General features: G+C 43.5%; 1 protein-coding gene across 5 annotated transcripts in view; it reads right to left on the bottom strand.

Moving 5' to 3' along the window:
- Positions 1–4741: 4741 nt before the first annotated feature.
- The window catches only part of ARHGAP27 (Rho GTPase activating protein 27), a 59757-nt gene continuing 49560 nt past the window's right edge, over positions 4742–14938 (bottom strand). For 4 of the 5 annotated variants that reach the window (XM_072645954.1, XM_072645959.1, XM_072645956.1 and 1 more), the window contains 9 exons: positions 14464–14568; positions 12574–12672; positions 9173–9278; positions 8817–8927; positions 8142–8240; positions 7499–7576; positions 6777–6911; positions 6140–6245; positions 4742–5947 (listed from right to left, as the gene is read on the bottom strand). In XM_072645954.1, coding sequence (XP_072502055.1) covers positions 5770–5947; positions 6140–6245; positions 6777–6911; positions 7499–7576; positions 8142–8240; positions 8817–8927; positions 9173–9278; positions 12574–12672; positions 14464–14568 — 1017 coding nt within the window. In that variant the 3' untranslated portion in view covers positions 4742–5769. The remainder of the gene's footprint in view (positions 5948–6139; positions 6246–6776; positions 6912–7498; positions 7577–8141; positions 8241–8816; positions 8928–9172; positions 9279–12573; positions 12673–14463; positions 14569–14938) is intronic. The other variant, XM_072645955.1, reaches the window with a different exon arrangement.

Below are 14938 nucleotides of genomic sequence, written 5' to 3'. Positions count from 1 at the left end.
GACTGAGGGGTCAGCTGCATGCTCATGGTGTAGTTTAGGACATTAAAATTCTAGTCTGTTTTTTCATGGGATAGCACCCATTAGTATTATCAGTAAGGGTGACCCCCAAATCACTGGCAGGGCAGGGATGTCAAAACTGGGTCTTGTGTGATCTCATTTCACACTTCTGGAACTAGTTATTCCAAGTATGATTGCTCCCCACTGGAAAGTTTCCAGAAGGAAACATCATAGAGTCTTGGTGAAATGAAGGGGTGATTTCCCATTTACTCTTTCCCCATTGTTTCCCCCTCAATTGGGAAATAGCTGAACAAGTTATAGAATATAAATGAAATACAAATACAAATGAAATGGAATAGAATAGAACGCCATAAGAAATGATATAAGTATTGAATCCAGAGAAGTATGGGAAGACTTGTATGAACTGATGCAGAGAAAAGTGAGAGAACCAGGAGGACTAGTTATATAATGGCCATTTATTGTAAAGGAAAACAGCTTTGAAAGATGCAAGACCACAAATCAATGCAACAGACAGTCATAATTCCAGAAGATTGACTGATGAAGCACGCCTCCCACTTCCTTTTGGAGAGGTGATGGATTGTAGGTGAAAAATGAGATATACACTACGGTATGTGTACATGTATATACATTATGACATTTACAACACAAAATAATTTTGTTTGACTATCCATTTGTTATGAGTGCTTTTATGGGGAGTGGGGGGTGAGAAGGGAGTGTAGTGACAGTGAGGGGAAAAAAAGAGAAAGTAAAGAAAAGAACATTAATGAAACATTTAAAAATACATAGAGGAGAGAAAGGAGGATATGGACAAGCAGGACCATGTTGGAATGCGGTGATAAATTTACAACACATCCAAATGAGATTTACATATACTAGAGTCACAGTTTCACACAATCCCCATTTTTTGGTCTTCTCTGTATATGAAAATGTTCACATTGATCGATGATTTCCTAGTTAGTAAGGTTTCTTTTTTAAGAAGTAGAGACAGCAGACACTTTTTTTGCTTAACACTAAGGATGAAAAAGGACAAGAGAATAGGCACTAATTAAGCACCTACTGTGTTCCAGGCACCATGCTAAGTGCATTATAGATATCTGATCCTCACAACAATCTTGTGAGGTAGATGCTATTATTTTCTTCATTTTACAGGGGAAAAGAACAAGCATTTATTAAGCACCTGCTATATGCCAAGTGCTATATTAAGCAATAATATTAGTGAGGTAAGTGTTATTACTATTCCTATTTTTACCATTAAGGAAACTGAGGCATGGAAAGATTAAGTGACTTGTCCAGTGTCACACACAGTAAGGGAGGCTGGCTTTGAATTCAGGTAATAATAATAATAGCTAACATTTATATGGTATGTACTATATGCCAGGCACTGTGCTGAATACTTTCTAGTTACTATTTCATTTGAAACTCACAACAACCCCAGGAGGTAGGTGCTAATTATTATCATCCCTATTTTACAGATAATATAACTGACACGGACAGAGGTTCAGTGACTTGCTAATGTTTGAGATTGGATTTGAACTCAAATCGATCTTGACTCCAGACTTAGCTGTCTTGACAGTTTTTTCCCCCTCCAAACAACTTTAAAATAATGCCTCAAATTGAATTTTGGATCAGCAGAACCAACAAAAGATCGGGTGAAACAATTTTCCAGCCCAAGACAACTTAGAAGGTTGGCAAGAAAGGTGTGTTTCACCAGGGTGGTGCTGGACCTGGAGCATAAGACAGGATGTGTCATGGAGCCAGCAGTAGCTTCCAGAGCTCTCAGCACACAGATAGTAAGTGGGGTGAACAAGTACCCAGACAGAGATTACAGGGGACTCTTTTTGCTGGTACTGGGTGCACTGCCCCTACACAGTTCCAGGATCAAGGTCCAACAGTGGAAAGGAATACTAGTATACTGGTGCTTGTGGCCGTGGGGGAGAGAGGTCCCTGGTTACAGTTCCAGGGTGGAGAGGAGTGCTTGTGGTCACTCACAGGTCAGCAAAGCAGTGACCACACCTCTCCTTACATCATACCACCTTGGAAGAACTGAAAAGTTCCAGATCCCTAGAACTAACTCTGAAAACAGTAGCACAGAAAAACCTGAAGCTCGAGACAGTGCCCCTTCCATTCCAGGAGCAGAGCCCAACTTTAACATGAAGTTAAAAGTCAAAAAATAGGCTGGAAAAATGAGCAAACAACAAAAGATCCTGACCATAGAAAGTTACTACAGAGACAGGGAAGATTAAGACACAAACCCAAAAGATAACAAAATCAAAGCAGCTACATTCAAAGCCTCAAAGAAAAACGTGAATTGGACATAAGCCCAAAAAGTGTTCCTTTAGGCTTTTAGGATTTTAAAAATCAAATAAAAGAGGTAGAGGAAAAATTGGGGAAATAAATGAGAGTGATGCAAGAAAATTATGAAAAAAGAGGCAATAGCTTGGTAAAGGAGGTATAAAAATACTCAAGGTATTTGATACTCAAGAAAATAACGTTAAAAAATAGAATTGACCAAATAGAAAAAGAGGCACAAGGATCCTCTGAAGAAAAAAATCCTTAAATGCAGAGTTGGCCAAATTAGCCATATTCAAAGGTACAAAAGTTCTCTGGAGAAAATAATTCCTTAAAAATTAGAATTGGGCAAGTGGAAGCTAATGACTCCATGAGACATTTAAGAAATAGCAGCCAGGGAGTGCAGTGGAAGACCTGAGTTCAAATCTAACCTCAGACATTTCCTAGTTGTGTGACTCTGGGCAAGTCACTTAACCCCATAAACCTCAGTTTCCTCATCTGTCAATGAGCTGGAGAAGGAAATGGCAAACTACTCCAGTACCTTTGCCAAGAAAACTGCAAATGAGGTCATGGAGAATCAGACATGATTGAAATAACTGAGTACTAAATAAACGTGAGCTCTCACTGACTTCTCCTCTAGACCAGCATTTTCTAAAGTTAAGGTCATGGCCTGACCCCACTGGGGTCAATGATCAGCCAATCAGAAGATGAAAAAATGGGTCTAATCCTACCTTCTTTCTTGATAGTTAATCATAGGACTCATCTCCAGCACATACTTAAAATTCATGACCACTCAGGCCCCCACAGTGGCTGCTCAGGTGCCACTGAGGACAGAGGCCTCATCATGGCATGGCTGTATTCCTTTTATTTCTTTCACAAGACACTCCATCCCAGGAGAGAATTTGGCATCCCAGGGCCCAGACTCCAAGCATTTTCACTGGCTGTCCCCCAGGCCTTCAATACTCTTTCTCCTTGTCTACATCTCCTGGCTTCCCTGGCAACCTTCAAGTCCCAGTTCACATCCAGTCCTAAAATCTACAAGAATCCTTTTCCAACCCCACCTTAATGCTAGTGCCTGAATAGACTGTTACAGTCTATGAGCTCTTTCCCTTGGGACTTTGACCCTACTTTGTATCCCTAGCATTTAGTAAAAAGTCTAGTACAGAGTAGGCACTTAATAAATGCTTATTGATGGAATAATTCTATATAGCCCATTAGTTGCCAGTTTTGTTTTTACCTCTCAATCTTTCTTACATCTGTCTCCCTCTCTCTACACACCCTGCCACCTCCCACCTCTCTATTCACCCTGCCACCTCCCACCTCTCTATTCACCCTGCTCAGGCCTTTATCACCTGTCACCTGAATGATTATATCAGCCTCCTTGCCTCATGTCTCTCCTTCCAATTCATTTTCCTCACTCTGCCACAAGTGATTTTTCCTTAAGTGTATGTCCGATGTCATTCCCTTTGTTAAAGACCCTCTTGCCTTTTGGATAAAATAGCAGTTTCTCTATTTAGCCTTTTATACCCTTCAGGCAATCAGGTGGCACAGCAGATGGGGCCTTGGGCCTAGAGTCAGTAAGATCCAAATTCAAATACAGCCTTAGACACTGACATGCTGTGTGAGTCTGGGCAAGTCACTTAATTTCTGTCTGTCTCAGTATCCTCAACTGTAAGATGGAGGATAGCAATAGTACCTACCTCGTAAATATAATACTTGTAAAGCATTTACTCACTGCCTAGCACACAGTAGGTGCTTAATTAATGTGTGAGCACCTAGACAGTGCAGTGCATAGAGCACTGAACCCAGAGTCAGGAAGACCTGAGTTCAAATCTAGCCTTAGACACTTACTAGCTGTGTGACCTTGAGCAAGTCACTTAACCCTGTTTGCTTCAGTTTCCCCACCTGTAAAATAAGCTGGAGTAGGAAAAGACAAACCATTCCATTGTTTCTACCAAGAAAACCCCCAAAATGAGGTCACAAAAAGTCAGACAAGGCAAAAAGTGACTGAACAAATATTAATAATTATTCCTTCCCTCTTTCCCCTTCACAAACTGACAATAGACTTACTGCACATTACCCAGTTAATTCTATTTAACTCAGGTGGTTTGCTGTTGACTTTAGGATCAAATAGGATTTCCTCATTTGTCCTTTTTAAATGTGTTTTTGTGTTTTATAACATATATTATTATTGATACGATGGTAAGAATAAGGGCTAGATCTGTGTTATTAATAATATTGGAAACTCCCACATGCTCAAACTCTCTCTCCCAATTCAGGTACCCCGGGTCACCAAGCCATAATGCCTACAAGGCAGGACTAGACCCCTGGTGCTGCTGGGTGGCTGTTCCCAACCAACTCTCTATGCACAAGACTAAGGCTGCTTTTCATGTATATAATTTGTAAATAAGTAAATGCACACATATTGGCAGCGTGTTTTCCCGCTTCTTTTTTATTGATAGGCATGATCATCAAAGACGTTTCCATCCCACTGACTCAGACGGCAGGCTTCCTTCTAGGCAGCAGGATTCGTGAGCTCCACTTTCTGAGTACCAGCTCCCTCACGGCTGGTCCTGGAATGGCTGGGATCCTTTTTATTACCTAAACTGGTCACCAGGGGTCACTGTGGATTCCCCAGGGCTAAGTCCCCAGAATGAATGCTGCCCAGCGTCACAAACACTGTGAGCCTCATAGCCGCATTCCACAGTCGTCCCATCTTCCATTGGTCCCTGCTGGGTCAGTCTTCACTCAACCGCGGGCTGAGGCATGGGATGCTCACTCATTTCTCTAACTGCTGAGAGATCCTGCCCTCACAGAAGTGAGAAGGCCACCGTGAGCACCTAGGAACACCTTGGCCTTGAAGATTACCCTGAAACCTGTCTTCCTCCTTCAGTGGGTTATGTGGTTCTGCTTAAAACTGTTTGTGGCTCCCTACTGCCAGCCAAATGATATTCCAGCTCCTTTTTTTCCGGCATTCAGGGCTCCGTAGCCTGATACCTCTCTCTGCTTCTAGCCTTGTCTCCTACTGTTCCCCTCACCTCTCTCCACACTATCACCTACGTGATCTTGGGAAGTCACTCAGTGGGTGCCTTCTCCACTGGCCTCACGTGGCCTCTTTCTTTATCCATAAAGTGAGGGGGCTGGACAAGATGATGTCTAAGGTCCCTTCCAACTCTGAAGCCCATGATTCCAGCTTTTAGTACTAGGGCACTGAGGGGGAGGAGTGATTTGGGAAGGGGAGGGTGATCCAGGCTATCTCCTCCCTTCCTACTAAATTTCTGGGTGCCCAAGATCTGCTAGAAACCCCCACCCTGCTGAGCCACAGGACAACAAGCCCAGCACAAAGGAAACTCTCTCCATTTATTGGTTAAATTGATTCCCCTTTCCCCTTTCTCTACCCTCCCGCCCCATTGTGTCTATATCCCACCGTCCAGGTATGTCCTGGCCTCCGGCAGGGCTGGGTCAGCATGGGGGAAAGATGTCTCTACATTGCTGGAGTATCAGCTCAACTACTTGGTTCTGAAACACCATGGTCATGGGCATGTTTCCCTCCTCCAACTCAGGCCGCAGCAGCGTGGGCCCAAAAACAATCGCCACGCTCTGGACAGACATGCGGTTTTTTTCCTTGTGCTCAATCACCCTGGGGAAGGAAGGCACAGGGATCAGGATGGAAGGACAAGGTGTGGATGGGGAAAAGGGGCTCCCCCAAACCCATCGAGGACTTCTGCGGCACTTAAGCTCATATGCCACGTCCTGGTGTCTCAAAGCTGAAGGGTTTTAACCCCTCTGGGTTCCCCCCCTCCTCCATAAAAGAGGAAAGACCTTTCCTCACCTGCAGAGGTGCTGGAAGAGGAGACGCATGGTGTTGTGGTTGGGAGCGGGAAGAGAATGCACCAGGTCCCGGATGCAGCAGCTCCGCTGGGTCTGATCCTGGAGTTCTGGGGTGAGAGTATGGGTACAGGGAGAGAAAAGAACTCAGTTGGGAGGGTCTGTTCTTCATCAAGGAAAAGCTGAATCCCCATCCTCAATGAGTAAAGTCTTTCCTTCTGCAGCATCCTCCTAACATTTAGAGGATGGGGTTGGGGGAGGGGATGAAAGAAGCTACCTGTGGCATAGTGGAAAGAATGCTGAACTTGGGGGGTCAACAGGGAACTGTGTTCAAATCCTGTCTCTGATATTTACTAGCTGTGGGACTTTCCACATGCCATCCAGCCTCCAGAACCTCAGTTCCCTCATCTATAAAGTGGAGATAACATGACCCATAGCACTTAGCTCTCAAATGAGATGATGTACATGAGGCTTTTTGCAAACTCCACAGTGCTCTAGAAATGTGGGCATTTATAAATAAAGGAGCTGCCCTTCCCAGGGAGACGCTTGATGGCATTGTGACTATTCATATCATTCCATCTCTCCGTTCCTATCTTTTCCATGTAAGCTCAATGCCAACACCCCCTGGCCCCAGCCCTCACTGATGGCTGCGATGAACTGGCGGAAGTGAGAGAAGGGGAAGAGAGGCTCAGGCAGTTCCCGGAAAAAGAGCTTCAATGCTCCGGTAATGACGTGGACGTCCTCCCATCGCCCATCATCCAGGTCCAGTCGTTCATCTGAAGGAGGAGAGAAGAGAGGACTGGAAGTGAGGGGAGCTGGCCCGAGTCCTCTCTCCCCAGATGTCAACAGAAGGAGAGGGGCAAGAGTGGGGAGGGTGCTTTGGGCATGGAGGGAAGAAGCACTGGGGCCCAGGGAATCCAAAGGAGGCCTTTGCTAAGTTTGAGAGAACTGATGCAGGATCTCAGATTCCAAGGGGCAGGCGGGAGGGATTTGTCACAGCCATCTCAGCCAAGCAAACCCCTCTCACCACTCAGCCTTCTTGTATGTCTGGAGACTGGTGTGGATCCAGCTCTTTCCTGGTGGAGGACTATGGGAATGTGGTAGCTAGGTGGCATAGTGGCCCTGAAGTCAGGAAGATCTGAGTTCAAATCTGACCTCAGACACTATCTGTGTGACCCTGGGTAAGTCATTTAACCCTGATTGCCTCCAAATGTGGAGGGAAAAAAAAAGAGGGGACTTTGGAAAGTCCAGGGACAAGACTTCGTAATAAGGGGCTCCTCTTCTCTGCGGGACATAGAATCCAATAGAAAATACTCCCCCACTGTCCCACCCCCAATGCGGGTGTCTAAGCAGGTAAACTCACCATGGTCCACTTTGTAACGTAGTTTCTGGATGGTGGCCAGATTCCCACTGATGCGGTATAATCCATCAATGTCCAACCCTAGCAGAGTTGAGAGAGAAGCTGCCTTCCACCTCCTCCAGGAAGCCCTCCTGGATTCATTGGGGGACAGAAGGGACATAACTCCCCTTTCCCCACTACCCCCTCTCATTCCAACAAGTGCTATCTTTACCTACTCTCAGTAAGTCATGTCTCTATCTTTGGATCTGATTCACAGCCTTCCTTGTCCAGCGCTTACTCTGCCACCTCTCTGTCCCTCTTCTTGTCTCTCTAAAGTCTCATTTTTCATAAGGGTGCAAAGGGCATTCTGTCTAACTGCAACTGTATTTCAGAGTAGGTCTCCCCACCCCAACTCCACACTTTGTGAAAGTGCAGGGCTCTCACAGTCCTGGCTCAGCATAGGACCTCACCTAGGACCCAGTTCAGTAAATAGTCAGGGTGAGGTGGAAGAGAAAGCTGAGCCTAGAGCACAAGAAGGAGGGGAGGGAGTCAGATTAACAGTCACTGGGAAATTTCCTGTACCCCAGTCCCAACCCCTGTCCTTCCTAGGCCTGAGGAACTCCCCTCTTGGGAATGAGGATAAGAACAGTTCCTAGTGCCCACATACCCCGAGACTCCACTGTCCGGATGCACTGCTGCACGAAGCGGGGTATGAGGCTATTCTCTCGCTCACATAACGTAGACAAGGCACAGCCAAACACCTGGTCTGGAAGGGCAGACAGGAGAACCAGAGCTCAAGTACCATGAAGGTTGCCTCTAGATGCCTTGTCCCTGGCACTCAGAAAACAGAGATCCAGAGTGGGGAACAAAATACACATATCCAACTGTTGGATTATATACAGAAATGACAAGAGGGACTCAGAGAAACCTAGAAAGACGATGCGGAGTGAAACAAGCAGAACAATTTAATATCATTGTACAAAAAAAAAAAATCTGGAAAGACTGAAAAACTAATCAATGCCATGACCACCCATGATTCCAGAGGACCGATGATGAAGCATGCAATCCACCTCATGACAGAAAGGAGATGGGCTCAGGGCGAAAGCTGAAACATACAGTTTTGGACACGGCCAATGGGGAATTTGTTTTTACTATGCATATTTGTATTTCTTTTTCTTTCTTTTTTCCCATGGGGAGAAAGGAGGTGAAAGAGAGAGAAAATACTTTTAAAAAATCCAATTATACATATATCCATTCTACCCATCATGCCTCCCATCCTGACTGTCTGTTGTGTGTGCATGCTCAGACACACACACATACACACACACACACACCACCCTACCTTTGATGTAGCCCTTATCTCGAAGGGACTGAAGGGTTGGTCTCCTCAATAAGAATTTTCGGAGTTTGTGCCGAACCTTGCTGGAGTCATTCTCAGGACCCGTGGGACTCACTGTAGGTGGCAAGCCCAGCATCCATTAGGGGAGCTACCTGGGACTCCAGGACCCTAAGTACCAAACAACCTTCAAAGAGAACTTCTTTATCCTATATAAGGTTGCTCAGAGATTTCTCTCCAAGTCTACCACTGTGATGAGGTGGGGAGACTTCTTTGCCCTGTGATGAAAGTCCCCTTTCTTTCCTCTTTTCCCTCCTGCTGCCAGTATCTCCCACCACTTCCCAGTTCCCATCCTCACTTACTAGAATGTTTCTTTTCCTCTTCTTTCTCCCTTCCACCTCCTAGCCGTTCACTGGACCCAAAGTCAGCACTGTTTTCGCTGTCAGTCTCAGGGTGGGCGTCTGTGGACTAGAGGCATAGAATCTCAGAGTTGGAAGAGGTCCTCTTTTCAAATCTCACTTCCCCAAAGTAGGAATTCCATCCATAAGCATTTCTGACAAGTCCTCCTCTGGGGTCTGATCTGCTTGAACACTCACAGTGATAGGGGCTCATTATCTTATATGATAAACTTCCATTATTGGACAATGGAGAGTTTCTCCTTTTATCGAGGCTAAATCATTTGAAAGGGAGCATAGGATAGCACAAAAGGTTCTCAAATATTTTGGGCTCAGGATCCCTTTATACTTTCAAAAATTGAGGATCCCAAAGAGCTTTTGTTTTGTGAAATATATCTATAGATAACTACTATATTAGAAATTAAAATATCATAATATTATATAAAAATTGTTTTGACCTCATAGACTCCCTGAAAGGGTTTTGGGGACCCCCAGACATCTCAAGACTGCACTCTGGGAACAACTGGTTTGATAGAAAAGGCACTGGACTTGGAGTCAAGAACATCTGTGTTCAAATCCCACCTTAGACACTGTGTGACCTTGGGCAAGTCATTTAACCTCTCTATGCCTAAGTTTTCTTACCTGAACAATGGGGAAGAGTTGACCTCAATGACCTTTAAGGTCCTTTCCTGTTCTCAATCTATGACCTTATTATACACCATTGGCTCAGATCAAACTTATAGTCTATTTGTATCTCCAAAGCAGGGATGTGTCATGGACCCCTTTGGCAGGCTGGTGAAGCCTGCGGACCCCTCCTCAGAAGGATGGTTTTAAAATAAGATAAATACATAGGACTGTGAAGGAAACCAATAATATTGAAATAAAGATGCATATTTTTCCTGTCCAGGTTCATAGACTCCTTTGAAATCTACCCATGGACTTTGAGTTAAGGACACCTGTTCATTAGATGTTTTTTCTCATAAACAACGGTTAAGTCAGAACTTCCCTATCCTGTACCTGTACAGCTGATTATTTTAAACCCAAGTGTGAGATTTTATGTTTTGATACTTTGATGGACCCATGTGATCTTGTCAATGTGGGTACCCCTTCCAATTGTACAGATCATAGACCACCCAAGACTTACCATTTTGAATCTTTCTTATCTACATCCTCTCATGAATATTCTACAGGGGGTCCCCTTCCATGGTGTTGGGGGTTTCCTCCAGATCACTTAACATTTTGTGGACCACACAGTCTATAAGATCTTCTTCCCTCTTGATAAATGACCAACCAACCTCCCCTTCTGTTCACATAGCTTTGTGATGACATTCTTTACGCTACTTCTCCAGCACAATTTTATCACTGGTGGATGTTATGTTGCCACCTATTCCTGGTCACCACGACCCTCTATTTACATTTATCCCTATTAAATTTCATATTGTTAGTTTTCTGGTCCATAGAGCCAGCTGGTGTAAATACTTTAAAATCCTGATTCTGGCACCTGAGATTACCTCTCCTTCTCACATTTGTACCATCCACAAAATCAATAAGTTTAACTCCAGCTTCAGTATCCCCTTCCCCGCAGAGACTTGGGCATTATACTCTATCTTTAATCAGGAAGGGAAGAGTGGCAGTGAAAATGTCTTCTAGAAATTGTTAACTGGCACACCAGGAGAGAGAACTTTGGAGGAACAAAGTCGAAGGACTACAGGAACTCCTTTCCTGAGAGACTGTGCTTCCTTTGAGAATGACTAAAGAGACATTTCTTGAAAGAACTTTAAGTCTTAAGTTATCGAGAAGTACCCAAAAGGGAATTCTTGAGAGACTCCAACTGACATTCTGAGCCAGCAGTATAGTTGGGCTGGCTTTCCAGAGTTGAGGAGAAGTCAGTAGCTACAGTTGATGGTTGAGAGGTGACTGGTTATTAGCCTTCTTACTGTGATATATTATTTAAACATTTATTATTAAGTATTATTGAAATGATTTAATATTATTTAAATAGATCTTTGTATTGTCTGTCATACTACTAATAAAATTGTATAGTCAGTAATAATTATGTTTATTTAATCCTATAAAATTGAGGGATGGGGGGTTTGAGAAAGGGAAAAGAAAAAAACTTGATGAGAAAAGAGGTTTCCTTGGTTTATTTAATAAACTCATCAGAGACAATTGGTTAATTAATAGATCATGTATTCCTATTGATTTATGAGGAAATATCAGAATACATCTTGATTTCTTTGGAACTCAGGATGAGAATAAGTTTAAAGTAACAATTTAGGAGCTGACTGGAAGTGGAGGTCTGGTGAGGTTGTCACTAGACTGCATGAGGGAGAGGGAGGTAATTATTTCTAAAAACATGTCATTTATGTCTTTAAGTACTGAATTTTTAAAATACAGATAAGATATAAAAGCACAAAAATAGCAACAAGGCCAAATAGGGCAAGGCGGAAGACAGAGCCTGTGGTAGACCACTAAAGAACAGCTGTCCTCACCTCTGTCCAGAGGTCCTTAATCAACGTTTTTAGGTATGGGAAGCCATCTAATCATGCTGTAGAACACTGCTTCTTAAACTGTGAGTCACCACCCTGGCCACAGTAAAAGGTCCCTGAATGCCCAATAACCAAAATTTAATTCGAAATCAAACTTGTAATGAATCTGAAGTGTTTCTGACAGCCCTGGCCCATGGTGCATCCTGCAACTTCACAGGAGCCTGGGTTCTGAACACAAAGCATGCGCATTTTGCACTGTGCATATCTTCAGGCCATGCAATACCAACAGACAAACCTTGAAATGGGTCCTGAGTGGAAAAAGTTTAAGAAGCCCTGCTATAGAAGAACAGTCAGGGCTATTGCCATCTTGATCCTGCTGGGGACCAGGTCTCACTTCTAAGGGACCTAGGTGGGAGGGTGGCTAGGCACTGAGGAGGGGAATGCAAAAATACACATGGTCTGTTCTCTCCCCACAATCCACCCTCCAATGTCCTTTAGAGTTAAAACTAGGCGGTAATGAAATCCTGACTATGCTACTTACTGCCTTGTGAACTTGGCTAGCTATATATAACTTCTTTAGGCCTTTCTTTCCTCCTCCCAACTCTTGATTCTAACTATGAATGACATCCCTCATCACACACACACAGTTACATGATCAGTGGAATAACCAAAACAGAAGGAAAAATAGGATTTCTCTGCATCTTCTATAGTGACAGCAATTTATCTAATCAAGTTCAAGGCTGTGAGTGTTGGCTCCCAGTCCCAAAGACAGGCTTGATCTCAGCTGGAAGATAGACCCCTTCCATCCATGAACACTTGTCTTTTTCCACATGAGCTCTCTCATCCCAAGCCATGCCGCCCCACAATGAATACTGTTACCTGCTCCTGGATGCCCTGACTGATCGCCTTGTACCATGTCCCAATAATGGCCTCTGAGTCGTGCTGAATCAGGTACTCACAGCCATCACGGCTCCGGAGCTGGAATAGCAAACATTTCCATGTAATTCAGTAAGGCTTCACATTGGCATTCTTGATCAGAAGGGGAAAGGCCCTAATCTGAGCTGAACTTTCCCACCCTGGCCTGATGTATGTATTTATTAAGTACCTACTATGTGCAAGGGTCATTTAAATCTTTGTCCAAGTTCTTGATTAAAAAAATATCAAACAAGATAAGACAGATGACAGAGCCCTATGGATAGCATGCCACCAAAGCCAACACCTCCTCCAATATAGTGATAGTAACTCATTAATCATTAACTGTATTACATCATAAGACTGTATGATCCATTGTGGATATAAAAATAGAGATGAACTCAGAGAGTTTATGATCAAACAAAGGAAAACACAAACACACGCACATTCACAATGAATTATGAAACAAGGAGGAGTGAGGTAAATGGAACAATTTGGAGCAATTCACAGGAGCACAGAAACACAGATCAAAAGATACCAGGGACCCTAGAAACTGCTGAGTCTGACATGAGCAAACTGAGCTCTGACCCACAGGCAAAGCATCATGAGAAACTTGCAGAGGGGAGAGCTTACTTTCACCTGGGGTGGGTGTGGACAGGACAAGTCAAGCAAGGCTTTATGGCACCCAATTAGGTAGTTTCATAGGACTCCAACAAATAAGGTGGGGAATAGCGAGAGGAGAAGAGAAGGAGGGTCCATTCTAGGCAGGGAATACTTCAAGAACAAAGGCATGAAAGGTGGAGTAAGATGATAGGGCCAGAGTAATTGACTGTTCTAGGTTGACTAGAATCTTCACGGGAGGAATAAAGGGTTAGAAAGGTAAGATGGGGTCCCCGATTGCGGAAACGCTTACGTTAGGGTCTTATAAACAAAAGTTTATAATTTAATTTTGTAGACAATGGGGAGCTATGGGAGAGGGACAAATCTAACCATGTCCTCCCCAGTTCAAGAACCTGCAGTGGAATATGCCTCCCATCTCATGGCAGAAAGAAACTAGATGTGCATGCATTTTTCAGGCATGACAAATATGTAAATTTATTTTGCTCAACTCTACTTATTTCTTACAAAAAAGAAACTTTTATTAAAAAAAGGACTTTTATTTTGGAGATGGGAGGTGGAATGGGGAAGAGTTGGTTGATATAATGGTAGTGATGCAAAAAAATGTTTTAAAAAGGAAAAAAAAGAGAAGTACCAATGGAAAAATATTTTAATCCACAGAAGAGAAGAGAAGGAAATTTAGAGAAGATGTAGAGATGTAGAGCAGTTTTGACTATCTTGTTGAATTTAATATACACTTTTAAAAAGCTACATAACAGTTCACAGTTTCATAAATATTCTTCTTCCTCTGTTGAAATGTTTGTGCTTGTTGACATTGGTTAAGTTTATATGGAATGGCACTGCCCCCTTTCATCCACAGTCATCATAGCTACCAAAAGAGGGCAGAAAAAGGGCATTTGTGAGAAAAGTGTCTTAAGATAGTTCCAAGGACCTAAGGAAAAACCACCCCTCACCCATTAATGTGTTTTAAGGCGGTTTCAGTCATTATAAGTAAAGACTAAAGGTGGGGATGGTTGCAGGGCATTGTGGTCCATCAGATGACTGTTTTCAGAAGTTTGAAGGACACTGTTGAGAAACTGGAAAGCAAAGAAGTCTTTGGGGGCTATAGAAAAATCTGAATAATGACTGTGCAAGCCATACCTGATAGGGTTTTTTTGTTTTTTGATCCAAGTTAAAGATGAGCTCCTACCCATAAGAAGGCTCTGATTTGTAGTAGCAGAAGAATACCAGGATCCTCACCTGCAGCACATTCTTCTTGCTCGACTTGTCCTTGGTGGCCCAATTGAGGGTAGCTCCCCGGAGGTCTACAGTGTACTCCGGAGTAGACAAGGTGGATGGTTGCCTCTGGAAAAAATGGAGAGGAAGCATCTCTGTTGAACTCTCCTTCTCCTTATCCCCTTTATTTCCCCAACTCATATGAAACTTCCAAAGCTGGAGAACAAGAAAGAGTCTGGCAACCACCTTGTTCAGTCTGACAAGACAGATTAAGACACTCAGGATTCCTTAAAGTCTGAGAGGGATTCTGACCTTGAGGAAATAAGAAGCTTTTCGTTTGTGGACACCTTTCAACTTGCTCTTTCAAGATAACTTACCCTCAAGCTCCCCCAACTTTCCCTCCATAACAGCATATGTTTTGTTGTTCTGCAGTTATGTCCAACATTTCATGACCCCATTTGGGATTTTCTTGGCAAAGATACTGGAGGGGTTTGCCATT

Source organism: Notamacropus eugenii, chromosome 2 (genome assembly GCF_028372415.1).
Source record: "Notamacropus eugenii isolate mMacEug1 chromosome 2, mMacEug1.pri_v2, whole genome shotgun sequence".
NCBI classification, from domain to species: Eukaryota; Metazoa; Chordata; class Mammalia; order Diprotodontia; family Macropodidae; genus Notamacropus; species Notamacropus eugenii.
This window is presented reverse-complemented; position numbering and strand designations above follow the sequence as displayed.